Here is a 17,922-nt window from a genome sequence, read left to right as displayed (position 1 = left end):
AGACTGTGGTGGCGATTTTCGTGGTGTCAAGTCTGTCTTGATCGAGTCTCTGGGGAACAGATAGAGGAACGGTGTGTTGCAAAGCTGTTCCACGCGATCATACTCTATTGTTGTCAATGTTTTGTGGAATCAGCGAGCCAGAGCGTAACTCCATCGCCGTCATCTCACCCCATCTCTTCCCGTCCTTCTCCATTGCTTGTCAGTCTTCACCATCCGTCGCAGCCACTACAGGATTCTTATCGTCTTGCAAAGGTGCGTACTCAAAAGAGCAACTTGAGAGAAGTGTTTTCGCTGCTGACTTGCTCTCGTGGTTCAATGTACAGTCAACCAAGCCGACAAGACGACACCTGATGGGGTTGAGTAGACGGAGCACCAGATTCCATCCCGATTGTCTGCGTGTGTGAGACATCGTTGAAGATACTGACGTACAATGTAAAAATACGTCTGCAGCTGTCGTTCAACACTAACTCAATGGCCTTCTCAGACGGCCTACTTGGTCCCGACCCAGGCTGACTTGGAAAAGACAGTCGATGATTGTGCCGCCTCTGATTGCGGATTGGCGACGAAGTCCCCTCAATTGCCTTCAGTCTGTTGCAGGACCAATGTCAGCTATGTATTGCTTGTTTCGGTACACATACTTGCCTGGTTCCGCTTGACTCACTGACATACGCGAGCAGTGCTTGACTTCCGGTATCAGCATCACTTCCTTCCTCGCCAAAGCTAGTAATTCATGCCACAGCCAAAGCTTTCCGATCTCCAAACAATCCGTAGCGCCTACTCGAGGCTGATCATGGCCATAGGTAAGTTTTGAATGTCCTGCAGTTGCAGCTGCTACTCATCCGCCGACATTCCATGGAAACCCTTGGCCGTCTCCTTCACGTTTTGCAAAGCATAACCGTCTTATCAACCTCCATACGTGTTCGTCCGGCGATAGCGCTGACTTCAAGGCAACGGACTTGTACACCTGGACGATAGTGTAGATGCGGACAACCTCGGAACACTGGTGAGTGTACACAGCTGTCTGTGATGGGCAGACTTCTTTTAGCGTGCCTGCTGAAGCCAAGCAATCTGACGTTCCTCCCACCACGTCTCCCTAAGGATTGATGGGCGCGCTGATAAGATGGGTTTTGCCTTGCCCTCACTTACATAGGCCATGTTTCATCAACAGAGGGCCAATGACGAATGTCAGTCGGCGTATGGCAATGGCCGCGACAAAGGGCTTGCTCATAATACCTATGAAGATCTGGGGCAACCGGAAACCCTGATAATCTGCCTGATGGGACATCGAGGAACGAGCCCGAAAAACATGTAGGTCGTCATGAAGTTGCGAGGACGTCTTCACGATGGCAAGATGATGTAAAATCACAGCGTCTCGTTCGAGGTGTGCCTGGACCCGGTAGGTGGAGTTCTCCTGCGAGACGACTCTGCGAAATGTGATCTTTGGATTGGTTCATCTTTGACTATGGCGAACGGAGCTTCATGGAGTTTGTCGACAGAACATGTGAAATGCCACGAGATAATCTCACACACCGCCCTCGTCGTACACTACAGATCCGGTGTGACCCATACGATGTAGGGTCATTCCCGACCATGCAACGCTTAGCATGCGACGTTCATTTGCGGTGTCAAATCGTTATATCTCGCACTCGCTCAGGTCAGCAGCCCCGTTCGCTGGCTCTCACATTGCGGCTAAGCTGGTGTGAAACTACCGATGGACAACAAATACAGCGTTGCAGAATGTTAGAATTAACGTCATTTAAGCGCCTCGCTGCGCGTCGGGATTCTCCCTAACAGAGTCCCCCAGGCTTGTCTGCTCGACACTTGGGAAGCGGGCTACATCCAACGGCTGGCATGGAAAATCTGGGGTCGTCTTTTCAGTATGTTGATCCTCGATCGTCTTGCAAGCAGAACACTAACCTTTACAACCGCAGTCTCTGCAGCTCTCAGGAGCAGCAGCTGCGTTTCAGTGATTATGCCGGGGACAGCGGCGACAGCGCTCACGACGGCGTCCACACCGGAGACAGCACGCTCGATCGCCCGCTGGTCGCGAATGTCGTGGAGGACCTCAATCCCTTCCAGTTCCTGCCGCAAATCCAACGGAATCTTACTCAGGTCACGAGAAAGACCTCTGCGCTGTGAACCCGTGCCGGGGCGGAGCGCGCACATGCTACAAGGCCGGGAATACTCGTAATCAAAATGAGCATCTTGGGCGAATTGATGAACAGTATGACGGTCGAAACGACAGGAAAGGCTGATTTGATGCAGAGGAGAACGAGACTTATTAGACAGTAGCATCACAGGTATATATTGATATACGTGGTCTTGTTCGGCGTCTCTGTTAGCTTAGTACCTGGGGTATGTCAGTAAAATCTTCTTCATTGCACCGCTAGCTCGAAGACTAGGCTCACCACAGTGTACGAGGCATGGTTTTATCTCTCTGCATGAGGGTGCTAATGGGATTGTTCTTGTTAGGGATAGAGTCGCGGCGAAATAAGAACGGCCGTTGCGGTCCCCAGTTCGGGAATCCCTCCTGTGCCTACTCCGACTTTCCTTGCTGCAACTCGGAGACTGTTGCAATATGGACGGCGAGTGCGGTATCGGCTCTGGCTTCTACGGATTGGGCAAGTGTCAAATCGGTAACCGCATCACCTCAGCGCTGCCGCCACAAGGCACCTCAATGTCGGTCTTTCTCATATGTCAGGGACTTGCAGCATATACACGACGCCGACGACTGCAACAGATTCAAGCATGATGACGACTGCGGGAACTTCCACATCATCCTCAGCCTTTCCAGTCTGTACAGGTTGTACGAGAGCCGAGGGAATACCGCCAGCGCCGACACAAGCTATGAGGCACCTAAGGACGACCCGACTTCGGGCATAAGACTACCACATTTCGTGGGCCACGTAACCGCATATTTCTTGCAAAGTCGGTGATGAGGCACCAAAGGACGACGACAAGATCAATGCGCAATCCCGTCGCGCGGAACGGGACTACGACGAATTCTTCCGCCGTCGTCCGTCTCCGTCGTCCTTTGTCTCCGTCGTCTGCCATATTATTCATCCGCAGAGACCGTCTATCTACAGGACGACAGGGAATGATTGACGCAGTTCCAATGCCCAAGACGATGATGTCGGCTGGTCCGCCTCAGACGACGAGCCAGGGGACGCGGCAGCTGCTCTCAAGCAGTTCCTCATCACCGACTTTCATCGCTTTGGCGACAAGAGATATGCGGTTACGTGGCCCACGAAACGTGGTAGTTTTAGACTCGAAGTCGGGTGTGTCTTGCTGGATGCAGTGCGAAAGGCTCAGCGGGGAACCCTGAATATTCAAGTGGTCTGGCCAGGTTTAGAAAAATCTGCGAATGGGGGATGCAGTGCCGCCACTATAGTATCAACGAGGTGGCTGCGAAACTCATACACATCTCTTGCTATAAGACACTTCAAGGTGAGTATAAGACTTAGGAAGTACCTGCAAAACCTATATAGGGGAAAACTGCTAATTTTTTCGTGTAGGATTACACCGGCACTTGACAAGTGCCATATAAACTTGTATATAGCACTTGTCCTAACTGCGGGGATTCTTTTTGAACTGCTCCTCTCCCCTCTATGCATTTTTATATATAGGAATTGGCAGTTCCCTCAAACTGGACAAAGCAGACTCACACCCTCTCTCTGCATACACTTTTTCACTGCACTTAGTGCTTTACAGCAGATCTGTGTACCTGGGACAGGTCGTCGGGTTCTGCCTGCCATGCAACCTTTCACTCTAAAGGAGGCTTCAGATTTCCACCATCAAAAAGCTGCTAATCTGGACCCCTTCGTGAAGCAAATCAGCCTTGTACGAATGGGCTTTGATTATACCCATCACAGACGCGACGCGTCGGCTTGGGAATATCGTAATTGTCCGCGCCCACACGTCTGAAGTCTCCAAGAGCTCAGCTCTGCTTCTTGTCATTAAGGGAACACTACTTCCTGTCACTGAAGAGGATGAGATAAATTACAAAGGCAGATATTCGCACACGCTGGCATTATACATGGCATTCATCTCATTCAGTGCCCTTAGATCTGTCGCATCTATCGCCCGCGCTGCCACCTATGTGATCCCCCTTCGTCGGTGCCTCCTGCCTCCTGCCTCCTTGCCAAGTCCAACCCCCACCCCCCCACTCCCCAGCTCTTTCTCTTCTACACCACACCTCTCCAACCCGGCCATCACGCAAGATGGCAGGATCTCGCAAACAATCGGCCCCAGAAGCGGGTGGTCGTGCACCCAAAAAATCACGCAAGAACGACGACAACGGCAGCGAAGCCAGCGATGATGAGAACCGAGGGTCCAGGGCCTCAGGGCAAGAGTGCAGAGGCACCAAGCAACCTTCCTGGATCGCCTTCGAAACAGAAATGTTCGACAGAGTACCACAGAAGTGCTCCGAGACTGTGGCTACCCAGGCGCCACGACTGACGTTGGAAGATATCGACAGATTGCTCCCAGAGACACTGCCCGACACTGACTACGACCAAGATTGGTCACGAGACGACGAAGCGAAGCTCGTCAAAGATTGGGAAGAGGAGCCGCTTCGAGACGCCCTCCTAGACTACAAAGACAAAGCGACCGACACGGTCTTCCGAATGTGCCTCAGATTCTATCACATGTCGCCATTTGAACTCATCTCGGAAAAGTACAGCCTGGTCTACGAGGGCAACACCGGAAGGGGCACCCCACCGGCGCGATGGGCATCGGGATTCGCCGACAGCCTCAAGAGAATTCTCGTGCATCCTCTATGGAACGGGGACGTCAATCTCCTCATCATGGGCATACAGTACACTTGCATATTGGACAAGGAGGACCGACGCGCCTGGAGGTTCACTCGGCCATCAAGCATACACCCTTTCTTCACCGTATTCAGGCAGGTTGTTGCCGAATGGAAGGGCCAGAACAAGCCTCTCGAGGAACATCACGAAGAGGTCCGAAAACGACTCGAAGCCCGCTCAATCGAAAACACCGTGTACTTGGCGTACCTCCGGTCTCTCGAGGAGACCGTGCCGATTGCCGAGAAGCTGCCTGGCACGAAAAATGCCACAGTTACAGACGACAAACCTTACTCCGTCTCAATCAGAATTTACAACTACGTCAGGTACGCCCTCGACCAGATCAATTACATGGGGGCTCCCTACTTCCTCCCTGCGGACGTCACGGTCCGCTACGTGCTTGGCGCCGCTCCGGACAACAATCCTCCTAAGGCGGATCTCAAAAGATACATGAGCCGATCTCTACTCGCTCTCCGACGCTATAACGCGAAGAGGGAAAACCGCGTCAAGCGCTTGGGTCAGGCCCAAGGCGATGGCGCGGACCCGCAAGATGCCACCACAGGAGCTCTGGACAACGAAAAAGATGCCACTATTGTCGCACTGAGGCAGGACATGGACCAATTGAAGTCTCTCATCGACGAAATGAACAAACTGCTCAGGCGACAGGAATAAGACAGACGACTGCCATATACCGGCAGCCCCGATCTCTCGGGATACGGCGATCCGTTCAATCTGGACTCAGATGAACCTCAGAACACAATAGACCCCAATGTGGTCACGGACGCGCTGCCTAGCCTGCCCACGGACGAGGAATTGGAAGCTGCCATTCACGGTTGGCGGCCCTTGGACGTTATTTACCAGTACAAATATTAAATCTTTGTTCTACGTCGCCGTTCATCACTCTAGTCTGTGTCGTCCTCCATCTCACTTGACCAAACTCCATGCCCGGATGATCTGAAAGCTATGTAAATTGGCAACGTGCGCGAGCCTCTGCTGTTGCATATTATCTGTTCCTTTCTAATGTCAGTAAATAGAGCTAAGCAGTTAGAGACGTCAGACATGTGGTGTGCTCTTCGGTGTTGAAGCATGTCCTGAGCGAACGGGTGTGGCGCCGACCCACATGCTGTAACGGGCGACCATCTAGCGTACAATTGGTTGTTCAGTGGGATATGACCTCCGCCAGGCCAGGCCGGGCCAACCTTGCCCTTCATCCCGTCTCCTTGCACCTTTTGGAGGCAAACAACAAGAACATGGCACTCAAAGCTTACCATAACTAGGGAGGGATTCTCTTACGTCGTACCGGCTCCAACTAGGGAAGGCGACGTCATCGGCTTTTTCATGCCCAGCCGGTTAACTGTCGTCCTCCGTAGCGACCAGAATCCATGGGTCGCTCAACGGCGCAAAGTATGAGATCGTTCGTTCAACAACTGAGAATTCCTGCGTCGAGAGCCATGGTTGGGCAACTTGGTTTGAGCCTGCTTAAACTTCCCATCGGACATTATCTTGCTCCAGGAAGGGGTCATTGTTGGCTAGATATACGAAGACAGCGCCCAAGATATCGCTTAGAGCGTCCGCTGCTGTTGTGCCCTCTTATCGACTCAAGCGTGCGTGACCTGGAGTATGGATGTCGAGTCCATTATACAGCCACAAAGGAAATATAATTATCTGCTCTGCCTGGCTCGTTCGTAAGTTGGAAAGTGTGTCTGAGTCTTGACATTATCGACGAAGATTCAAGGCTAGTTGAACGTCAACCGAGGGCTTTGTGGTACCACCTCCCAGTCGTGATCGACGCACCAGGCTACTACTCTACTTAAGGTAGCTAAAATACGAAACCCTTTCCCTCGACCACTACTGGATCGTGAGCAATTTACTTCCTTCGCATCTTTTCTTACAGGCCGGACACTAATTCATCGCCTACACGATAAGCTCCCTCCCATAAACACCGTGCGGGCGCATCATGTAGTGTGTATATCCACGGAAACGCGCTGAGATGATGGTGGATGGCTGCCCAGTCACGCAGGTTTGCGCGATCGCAAGTCTCCGCGATTGCAAGAAGCAGCCAGCTGTGATCATTGGTTTTCAGGACCGAGATGCCGCTCATGAAAAGAATCCACAGCGGCAAGGAGACATCGCCGGTCTGCGCGTCTACGTGCTTCGAGTGGAACCTTCGAACGGCGTGTCCTAAACGAGTACATAGAAGTGACGAACCGAAGTTTTCGCGGCAATAGTTGGGAAGCAGGCCGGTCATGAACGCCAGCATCGCGAGATGTGCTGCGTCGCCGTGGAGGCCTTCTGAAGCAAGCAGGGGCTGTCTGAGAGGTTCACCTTCCAAGAGACGGTAAAGGAGTGAGATAAGCGTTTCTGTGTAGTCTAGAGGGTTGAGCTTGGATCGTCCCTTCTTCACCCTGTCGTTGAGGATACTAGCGAAAACGATGAGATCTAGCATGATGCGGGGCAGCCCGGGGGGACAGGCAGAAAGCTGTTCTGCGACGGTGCTAGAGGGGCACAAGACAGTCGTTACGGGTACTTCGTGACTATCAAACATCGTGGGTGGCCCGTTCTGCATGGCCAATTCAATATCGAGCCTGCTGTTGATCAGTATTCTTTGCTTCGGAGATTGAATGTCAGACTGGGAAGAGGCTGCATACCTGAGTGGCTTGAGGGCCAATGGACGGTTCTCCTTCATCAATCTGGCAATACCCCCGCGCAACCCAATCATTCGATGAAGCCCTCTGAGGTGTACGAGGCCGGTGGAGTGTTGCTGGTGTATTTGTTGGTAGATGGCGAGGGTGACGACGGCGGCAATTGCGCTGTCCGATATGGCATGCGGGCCTGAAAGTTTGAGGCTGACCAACGAGTAAGCCTGGCATATGTGATGTAGAGTCTTTGGCGACGTGGTAGGCCTCCGTTCAAAGAAGTCGATGTACGATGCCGACACGGCCAACGTCGAGTGAAAGTCTATGGCAGCGGTGAGCTGAAATGGCAACCCGTCGGCATTAGTTGAAGTTACTCACATGCTTCATCTACGAGTATGCAATTGACCCAGATCGACTTCAAGATGTCGAACTTGTAGCAGAATTGGGGATGAAACAGCGTGTCACTGATGTCAAGAAACCCTGGAGAGAACAAATCAGAGAAGCTTCAGGATAGAGGTCAGGGTGGTTGTAGATGGGTTGGATGAGCCGTACACCGATGCATGAGCCTAGTTGAGTCAGAATCGAGTTCTTGCGGGAACGATGTCAGAGAGAAGTCATTCCAGAAAACACGTCGCGGTATCTTCAGCCGACGCTTAACGGGGACACCGCTCGCCTGTCTTCGCGTTGAGGGTCGTGGTCTGCCGGCATTCTTGCCCCTCATGACATGAGAACGAAGGGCGCGGCGGTCGGATTTGCCTATCCCGGCCGCATTCTGTTCGATGAACACCAGCGCATGGCTCATCGTGGTCGCTCAAAGGGTCTGGTCGATGTCGGTACGGAAGATTACGGTGGGCGGGGTATCCTCTCTTTGAGCTGTTGCTGTGCCTCTCTCCAACGGCATGGGATACGTATCTTCAGACCACGCTAGCCTACAATGGGTGTTTCTGATGCCAGATTTCCTAAATATTGATAACCTCCATGGATCTGCCTTTAAAAATTTGGTCTGATTTGACATGTTCCGAGATACATGATTGCCAGCTGCTATGACCCATAGAGTGTTGACTGGTCCTATCGGACAGCAATCGACATCAATAGATCAGCATCAGCATTCGAGGTGATGGATTGACCTGAAGTGTCTATCAAAAGAAGTCAAATTTAACTAAAAAGTGGATTGATCAGGGTATCTCATATTCCCTACAACTTAGCTCCCTCAAAGCCAATATCCAATCTACTAAATCTGAGATATGCACCCAGGCTGGACCTCTTCCAGCTTAGTAACGAGCTCGTTCCATATCGCCTTCTGCAAGCGCTGGCCCTCATCGTTGCAAAACCAGTCCGGCACCCAAAACTCCTTGATCTTACAGCCCGACAGAAGTTTTCCGTGACCATCCTCGCCGACCATCAGGCCGTGCAGGATAGTGCGACTGCCCACCTCCGCTGTGCGGGCCATCATGGCCCGGACCGTCTCATGCATGATCTTGGTGAATGTCCTCGCATCGCGTCCCAATCTGGTGGTGCAGAGACCAGGGGCGACCATGATGATGACCACGCCGGTACGGTCCACGGGAAACTGGGCTGCAAATTGACGGACGGCACATTCCTCGACGAGCTTCGTAAGAGCGTACCTGATATGCATTAGTCCCGTTGCAAGCCGCTCGTTCTCTTCTGCTTCTCCGACGAACCTTGAGTCCATGTTTGCACGCTTCGGGTCGTTGAGCCCGTCAAAGACGCTCCCGTTGTGGCTCTTGTCCATCTCCGCCTTGACGGTGTATCCCAGCACGCTGACAATGAAGAGGAGCGTAGGCTGAATGCCGAACTTGCGCGCACTCTCGCTCAGCTTGGGCATCATCAAGACTCCAAGGAACAATGTGTTGACGACGTTGACGAAGATGCTGCTCTCAACGCCTTCGAAAGTCGCCCACTGGTCGATCATGACGCCGGCGTTGCAGACGAAGCCGTCGATCCTGTCCAGCTCCTGAGAGATCTGCTTGGCGAAGACTTGGACGGCGGCATAGGTTGATAGATCCAGATGCCGCACCTTCGTGACGGGGGTTCTAATATCAGTCTGTCTTTCTCGGCCGCCGGTGTTCGGGCCAGATCCAACGTTACCTGTATGACGCCCTTGCGTCCCGTCGACTTCTCAATGTCTGCCTTGGCCACTTCTCCGGCGTTGAGATTCCTCACGGCCAGGACAACTGTTGCGGCGGAGGCGGCGACCAGGTGCCGCGCAGTCTCCAGGCCGAGGCCGGAGTTGCCCCCGGTGATGACGTAGGTCTTTCCCACGCAAGTCGACTCGTCCACCAGGATGGGGAGCTTCCTGTACTGCTCTGCAGTCAGCCGTAGCATCACCATCTTTGCTGGTACTACAAGATACTGTAATTCTTTTGTGGAGAATTCAGGGGAAGCGGAGAAAGTAGACTTTGAGATGAGTTCAAGAAGGGCGATATATGAGGTTTTGGGTATGCCAGGAGACACAATGCCGGCGTTTTCACGACGCGGCATTCGTCCTTTTTATATTCCAAACAGGCAGCATTGTACGAGGTCTGCCAGGGACGAAGGGAGTATTGAGGCTACGGCACGGCCTTGATACCCATAATCGATCCAACGCGCGTGGGATCATTTTGATCAGTCTTATGGTGAGAATAAGTTAGAAGCGGCCATTCAAAGGGCCCAGATCTGATCTCGGCCATGTGGGGTTCTCTTTATGGCCAATCAGATATTACTTTCTACTCTAGGACTAGCATAGTGGGACCCGCCTCTAGCCCGAACCAATCAGATATTGATTGCCTCTTTAGGAAGGTGACGAGAAGCTACAAAGACGATGTCCCTTCATCCTCTCTCTCTCTCTCTATATATATATATATATATTTCTAATATCTAAGCAGAAAATATTACTTATTACTATGTTCCTCACTGATCTATTATTCAATTGATAATGATAGGCTTTTCCTCGAAAGATTTCGAGTTTCATCTACTTCAGGCTCCCACAAAGTCATCAAGTATCGAGACCATTTCACTAACACAGCTGGCTTATAGGTAGTGTCAAGCATCAACTACACTAAAGCCAGCGTATGCTTACAGCATCAACAACCAGCACCTTGCGGGCCTTAGAACACAACATAATCGAGTCTATTTCTATTCAAAGGATGGTTATAGGCAGGGTGGTGGAGATTGAGGCGAGTCGTTGCGGGTTGTAGCCCCCTCCACGACAGCCTCATCCCCTGCCTTTATAGTCAACTTAACGTACTCAAATCAGCACATACGACCATACCCATTGGAAAACTCGGGATCCCGTCCGCTCTCCCATAGATAAGCTAATGAGGGCTGGAGTAGTAGTCGGGTCGGTGACGACCGGCGAATGCCCGGTGTTGTATGTTTTTTGCTTTCCCTCCCTTTTGCGACCGCCAGCAATCATGAAGGGAGTTACCAAGAGGCTGGCTGACCAGAGGCGCTCATTGACATCTTAACTATGTGTTAAAGCAAGCAGGCTCATTATATTAGTAGTAATAATAATATTAATATATGCTTCACCTGCCAGCCAGCTAGCAGTAGGAATGAAATGGGTAAACATGTGTGGAACAAAGTAAATTCCAAGAAAGAAGATGAGAAAACCCTCGGCCCGACCGACCACAGTCCCTTACGGCAGCAAGGCCGGCATGGCGATGGCGCTGGAGAGGTGAGGTGTGTGGCGGTTGTGATCAAATTGACGTTGATGTGTCAAGATAAACATTCATGGAAAGAATCTGCATGCCAGAATAAGCCTCGTCACTTCCCCTAGGTGAACCATCCAACCATCCTTCTCCTTTGACAGCCAAAATTCGCGGCTGTTCTCCCTTGCAAGTCACCTCTGCTTGGCTGTTGTCGGAAATCTCCTGTACATTCCTCTACTTGCTTACGCCAAGAGCTGAAGGACTTTGACTGAGACTCGATTAACTACCCACAACACTAGTATTTGGGTGGACTCTGACCATCGATTCATAGATCTACTCGTGTGCTCATCACGTTAAGCTTTAAGCTTTCGAAACTAACGGTCCCTTCGAACACCTGCTCTGAGCACCAACATGAGGCGAGAGGTCCTCGCATTCGCTTTGCTTGTGGCCATTGGCGCCAATGGCGCTAGCCCACCAGTCCGACGGCAAGCTAGCGATGCGCCAGTGCGCTTCTACTTAACGGTCAATCCAGTACTTTTCCCCACTGGAACCGCTGATCCAGCTCCAACCTCGAACGGCGGCGTGTCTCCGTCTTCACTGGCGGGGACATCGGCAGGGACGTCGGCGGGGACGTCGGCGGGGACGTCGGCGGGAACGTCGGCCGGGGTGCCGGCAGGATCATCAGCGGCATCAGCGGCAGAGTCGCCAACTAGAACCGCAGTAGGGTCACCGACGGGGGTTTCCACGCCGACATCAGCGAGTTCTCTCGCGCTGTCTTCGATCGGAAATCCTACAACGAACCCTACAACGAATCCTCCGGCGTTGTCCTCCTCATTGTCCACGCGCAGTCTTTCCGGTCTCAGCTTCACATTTTTGAACACCACATCTCCGTCTTTCACTAGTACTGTGGGCTTCAGTACTTCTCCCTCGACAATTCCCACATCAATGGCGCCTATGCCAATGCCCTCCGATCCTCTTGCTTCCAGTCTTATCAACTCGATCACACCCTCCGAATCTCGTTCACCCACGTCGGTTCCCAGCTCTGAATTTCCCGCACAAGCTTCCACCGGCCCTTTCACTTCTGCAGGTAGCATACTCATATCACCAACGATCACTGGCCCTTCACCATCATCTCTTAGCTCGGGATCGACGTTTTCGGGTCTCTCAGGATCCTCTTCACCATCCTCCTCAGCGTCAGCTTCGCCCACATTTGCTCCAGGTGAAGGGCCAGTTATCTTCCTTGTCCTCCCATCCAGTGGCGCCCAAAAGAAGAGAGACACCGCTGGCTTTCTTAGCACCGAGACCAGCGAGAAGCCGGACACATGCGACCTTGCCACTCCGTTTGTTCTACTGTCTGGAGAACTACTCATCCAAGGCGTTCCAGTTCATTATACTCCTGGCGAACTTTGAAGCCGCTCCTCAGGGGCGGTTCACCACCCCCGGGCGCCATAACAACCCGTTTCACACGCATGAACGGGGTCCTTGAGTTCGTCAACGCGTCTCTCCCTGGTGGACAGGCAACGTTTTGTCAAGATAGCAATACCAGAGAGGTTTTGCTCAATTTTGCATCTTCTCCACCCAACTGTGAGCCGGCCGTTATCGTGGTCTATGGGGGTAAGCTGCACCAAGAACTCATTCTGTGCTACATGAGACTAAATCGCAACAACAGCCGAGCAATGCCAGAACAAACAGATTGTCTCCGCGGTCGTCCCCAGCATTCGTGGCACCTCTTCAACTCAACTCGTCATTGGCCCTTCCTCCAGCCAGTTGGTCACGCCTATCTCAAGTCTTCCCACAACATCTCTGTCACAGCCTGTCATCCCATCTGGCGGCAGTCAGACAGGCACGGCTCCATTTTCCACTCCCGAAAGCAGTTCGGGATCGCCAACCTCATCAGCCACTCCGAGCTTCGAAACGCCGTGCGCCCCGCAAGCATCGACTTTGTTCGTACCTTCGCAAGACATTGACATTGACAGGACATCGGCGGACAGACTGAACGCCGCCAACACCGTCTTTCTCAACTATGTCGAGGTTCCTGGGGATCGTGTGATGCAGATCGAGCTGTCTTTGAACTCTGCAGGGATTTTGCTTGAAAACTCAAACCGCGTCACTTCCGTCGTCTGCACAAATAGCACGACCTCAGAGCCCTCGGAACTTACGCTGAACTTCCTCACCCCCGACGACGCCTCCAGATTTGCTTTGGTCTTGAGCCAGTCACCCGGCTTGGTTCTAATCACCCAAAGCAATACTGGCTGCAGCCTCGATACAGCGCGAGGGTTCTGGGAAATTGATTCGACAAAGAACTCGCCCGCAACGTCCACATCTCTCACAGTTCCCGCTAGGGAGCGAAAGATGGTTGAGGTTGCGAACAGGATCACGCTTCTCTATGGCAAGAGGGAAGGGATTAGTGGAAAGAGCTTCACCTCGACGGCCGCTGGTGTTTCTTCAGTGTCATTTCCACTTCCTGTGCCCGATTCGTCATGTGTTGTTTCGGCAACCCCTGAACCTTCGGGCCCGTTGGTATCCTCCGTCCCAGCTGGTCAATCTTCCTCCGTGTCTTCAACTGGCCAATTTTCTATTTCTCCCGTGGAACCATCACCTTCCTCATCCTCGTCTCCTGGACCTTCGTTGTCCCCCTCGCCAACTATTTCGGCGCCATTGGATTTACTGACTACATCATCGGTTTCTGATACATCATCTGGACAGTCATCATCAATCTCACCGAGTGAATCTTCGCTCTCAGTCTCGCTGACTGAAACTTCGTCTTTGGTTTCATCGACTGAGTCGTCTGCAACTTCATCGACCTCGGCCACTGCGAGTCTAACTGGTTACCGACCCCCTCCAGAAAGACTAGAAGACCTGACGCCGGGTGCGAGGGAGCTATACGACTACTTCCTCAATAGCATCAGAGTCGAGAACAACAACATAGCCTATCATGTCCCGGCTCTGAAGGGTAGCGATCTTCCAGCCGCGCCCTACAATCCAGATGATTTGGCTGGGCAGCAAGCAGCCGAAGACGGCTTCACAGAAGCCGGACTTAGCAAACCTGCAGACTTGGCATCCAAGGCGACTGAAGGTCTGAACCAAATTGCTGTAAACGTTTGTCCGCCCAACTCCAACGCAACAATTGTCCGGCGAATGCTACTGGGACTGGACCAACGTGATGATCCTCAGGACACACCTGCATTGCGTGCTCACCGTTTGGCTGACTGGCTGAACAAAAGACTGGAAGCACGCGCGGTCGATGGTTGGGACATCGCCTGCGACGACACTGTGGGAGAGCTGGTTGGTCTCATTCCTGGGGGCGACCTTCTTGGTTTGGTGTGCGCCGGAAAGTCAATCTACGATGCCCGCGACGCGATCAAGTGTCTTTTTGGAGGTTGCCAAACCGTCACGTATATCGTCACCAAGACGATGACATACGACTTCAATTACTCATGGTTGATCACCTACCCAACAATCTCACAGGCTGTGACATACGGCGGAGGCAACAAAGTCTTGTCCTGTGTCAATTGTGGCTTCTCAATATCTTCCATCTCATTCATCGGCAAGATCATTGTAGTCATCACGAACGGCGTAGTCCAAATTCAGCAAGCTGACGTTACGCCCGGGATATCCGGTGTTGCGAATGCGGTTGTTCGGCTTCAGTCAGACGGGCCGTGGAACGGCATATGGAATTACAACTATAAACCAGTGGACCTTGGCCCTATTAAGATGGATGGTGCATTCCGGATCAACCCTGCCGTCCTCTACAGCATCGGCATCGAGTACTCCACGGACTCAAGCGTCGACATCACAGGCGGAGCTCGCTTCACTTGGGCTAATGCCGCCGCCACCGTAAATATTCTCCAGAGCAGGGTGACAACGCAGAGGAACTGGAAGCCGACTGTCGAGTTCACCTTTCCCTCGTTCCGGCAGGGTTCTGCGGTCAAGCTGAAGCCGTTCATACGATGGGTCATCAAAATGGAGATCGATATTTATGACATGATCAAGCTCAAACCGTTCGTCACTGATCAGACTGTAGCTGGTATTGAATCCACATACTCTTTCGCCACCACATCGAACTGCCCGGCAAACCAACTAGCCGTCAACAATTACGTGTACAGCGCCAACACTATTGGCTTCGGCACTGGAAGAAGCGCAGTGCTGTTCGACGGAACGGCGGGCAGCGCCAAGCAATGCTTGCTTGTGCCAGGAATCACCCCCTCGCCCGATGAGCTGGCTTCACTGAGGCTGGTTGGCCAGGCCTTCTGCACGGAGTACATCAATTATAGACCACCCTCGACTTTCACCTACACTACTCAGACATCCACCGTCCCCACCACCACCACGACGTTTGTGACCACCACTGTCTTCATCACCGCGACGGTTACCGAGTATAAGAGCGTAAGTCTCGACAGTTACTTTACACGGACGTTCGCTGCACAAACGACGACCGTCACGGATACCTCAAAAGCCGTGAACTTCTTGTACTTGAACTACAAGCGAGATTCAGAGAATACACCCACGACAACAACGGACGGCATAGACAAGCGCGCTGTTCCCTCGCCTGCCTTGGTGAGAACCTGGGACGCAACTAAGATCTCCTTCGCGTGCAAGCAAATTGCCACTGGTACAACGACTCTCACCGTCACAGCCACGACGACTGCAACGGCCGGAACGGTCACCGTAACTGGCACTGTTACACGAAATCAGCAAGCCCCGTTCGTGACTGTCACGTTTACGTCCACCTTCAAACGCTACCTCGGCATTGCGACAGCTACGGCCGCAACTGTTGCCACGGAAACTGCCTGTCCGCCATCCACCGTGAACAAGTGCTTCAAACTCAAGATTCATGGTCATCCTTGGACGGAGGGCAGGTACATCCGCTGGGCACCGACATGGCAGAACAGCGGGTGGCTAGAGCCCGACTCCCAGTATGGCACCAACGAAATATTCTATCTAACTACACAAGGACATCTTGTTTCCACCGTATACCCTGGACCCCAAGCGTACATTCTCGGCACACCAGGTACTAATGCCAACGCCAGCGATTGGGGCGAGGTGTTGTTTTTGTGGTCGAACCAAGGCGTCTGGCCTCAGCGTCAATACGCCAAATGCGCCAAGGACTCTGATCCGTGTTCCAACGGATTCTCCTGTTCGATCATTGATGATATTGGCGTGCAAAGATTCCAGATGTCAATTCGGGTTCCCACGTTCCTTTTGAATGGGGGTGTATCGTATGACGAAAGTTCGAGGTTCACTCCCTCCTGGCATAGGAGGCCCGACACCGCGGTCTTTAAGTACCTCCCGGTCACCTTGACGTATGAGGACGTAGCTTGTCCATGCTATTGAAGCAAATCACGAAGCTTCAAGATTGCGAGAGTGGTCTGTGGTTTTACTTCTTGGTAGACGTTCAACGAATGTGAGATTCGTAACAAATAGTATCTTATGCTATTGGCCCTTCTTCAAAAAGTACTTGGACTGATTGGGTGCATCGTTCTCGATGAACAGAATTACCTCCATGTGGATCTCGGGCTTCAGCCGAGTTCCTGCACCGAGGTCAGAGACATAAGAGAGCTGAGTCGACAGCAACGTATATCTTCCAGGCTCTAAGGGAACTCCGAAACTCGATATACAGCCTCTGGCCACGGCTCGTTTTACTCTGGTGAGATTCGATCCAGCTCGTAGAACTAGTACCTTGGATCAGTTGCACAGTCATAGGGATTTCCCATTTCTGCATGCTCCCGTGTGTCCACCCAGCGGAACCCCGCTTCATCTGTAGCCTTTCTCTCCGCTTCTCTCTCTGCTTGCGTCCAACGCCCAGGAAACTTGACTACATCTCGTGAATTCGTTTGGGGCACGATGTCTTCATAGCTATGGACTCAGGCCGCATCAAGGAGACCTTTTACGCTGGTCACGACGAGAAGTGAGTCTCACCCCGAAACAGCATGCCGTGAAGCGTTCGCATTGACAGACAATCTCACACAATAGAAGTGGTAACCAACAATTTCCGATGGGCAGTTGTTTCTTTAACATAGAAACACACCATACACGTGTTTCCGATCTCATCTGTGCATCGTCAGTAGAATATAAAAAGCAAATATCTCTGGCTTCAGGGGTACGGTTCGCCAGGGCCTCATCCGAGAAGCCACTCCGCGCGAAGTCAACCACCACTGTCTAGAAGCCGCATCGAATCAACAATACATCTTCCATCTCCCGCTGACATACAACGTTCCCTCTTGGCACGTCGCTTCCTCGACCAACGAATCTTTCCGGGGGCAGCCACAGTTCCCTCTCCAAGCCATCTCGTGGCTTCCTCCCATGGGAGAAAAAGCAACTCCCGAAGAGTCTAGACCCCCAAGCCACCCGCTTCTTCTGCCGGAACCCGTTCCCCGGCGTGGAGTCACACAAAGACACGCATTGCCTCGAAGGAAACGCGCATGAGGTTCCATACAGCGGCGTCATCCACTCGGGAGGGCAGACGGGAGGCTGCAGGGCATAAGAAAGCCTAATTCCGACCTTTTTCGCGCCCAAGATCTACTGGCGGGGGTAGATACGCAAATGCAGAGAGAGATTTACATGTATGCACAGCATCTTGGATCCGTGAGCTCGCAGGGCCCGGCGTCCTACGAGGAGACAGGAAGAGATACAGATGATCGTGCATGAGACATGTGATGGTTAATAACTGATGACACCAGAGACAATCTGAAATTGAATGAATCCGCGTGGTAGAAATAAGAGCTGAGACGTCTGGGATTGTCGTAGATGTTGTGTCAAGCCGGCAACATGGCTTCGTTGACACAGCGAACTGCACATATCAAATTCCCAGAACACCGCCATGTATTACAA

The 17,922-nt window shown here is 52.4% G+C and overlaps 4 protein-coding genes across 4 annotated transcripts; 1 reads left to right on the top strand and 3 right to left on the bottom strand.

Annotated features, from left to right (window-relative positions):
• Positions 1 to 6,693: 6,693 nt before the first annotated feature.
• Positions 6,694 to 8,243, bottom strand: CGCA056_v006967 (uncharacterized protein; the record flags this gene model as incomplete). The annotated part of the gene is made up of 4 exons (XM_037322216.1): positions 6,694 to 7,390; positions 7,454 to 7,763; positions 7,820 to 7,921; positions 7,994 to 8,243. 4 exons carry the CDS (start codon positions 8,241 to 8,243, stop codon positions 6,694 to 6,696), a joined length of 1,359 nt encoding a protein of 452 aa, XP_037179742.1.
• A 429-nt stretch (positions 8,244 to 8,672) lies between these two features.
• On the bottom strand, positions 8,673 to 9,793 carry atnD-6 (Short chain dehydrogenase atnD; the record flags this gene model as incomplete). Its single annotated transcript, XM_037322215.1, has 3 exons — positions 8,673 to 9,066; positions 9,124 to 9,495; positions 9,546 to 9,793. 3 exons carry the CDS (start codon positions 9,791 to 9,793, stop codon positions 8,673 to 8,675), a joined length of 1,014 nt encoding a protein of 337 aa, XP_037179741.1.
• Positions 9,794 to 11,603: 1,810 nt separating this feature from the next.
• CGCA056_v006965 (uncharacterized protein) lies at positions 11,604 to 12,185 on the bottom strand (the record flags this gene model as incomplete). The annotated part of the gene is made up of 1 exon (XM_037322214.1): positions 11,604 to 12,185. One exon carries the CDS (start codon positions 12,183 to 12,185, stop codon positions 11,604 to 11,606), a length of 582 nt encoding a protein of 193 aa, XP_037179704.1.
• Positions 12,186 to 12,560: 375 nt separating this feature from the next.
• On the top strand, positions 12,561 to 16,425 carry CGCA056_v006964 (uncharacterized protein; the record flags this gene model as incomplete). Its single annotated transcript, XM_037322213.1, has 3 exons — positions 12,561 to 12,705; positions 12,761 to 13,528; positions 13,937 to 16,425. 3 exons carry the CDS (start codon positions 12,561 to 12,563, stop codon positions 16,423 to 16,425), a joined length of 3,402 nt encoding a protein of 1,133 aa, XP_037179743.1.
• Between the last annotated feature and the right edge of the window lie 1,497 nt (positions 16,426 to 17,922).

The sequence above is a fragment of the Colletotrichum aenigma genome, assembly GCF_013390185.1.
Source record: "Colletotrichum aenigma strain Cg56 chromosome Unknown KSG_Cg56_contig04, whole genome shotgun sequence".
Lineage (NCBI taxonomy): Eukaryota > Fungi > Ascomycota > Sordariomycetes > Glomerellales > Glomerellaceae > Colletotrichum > Colletotrichum aenigma.
Note: the sequence above shows the minus strand (reverse complement) of the source record. Positions and strands in the feature narration are given on the sequence as shown.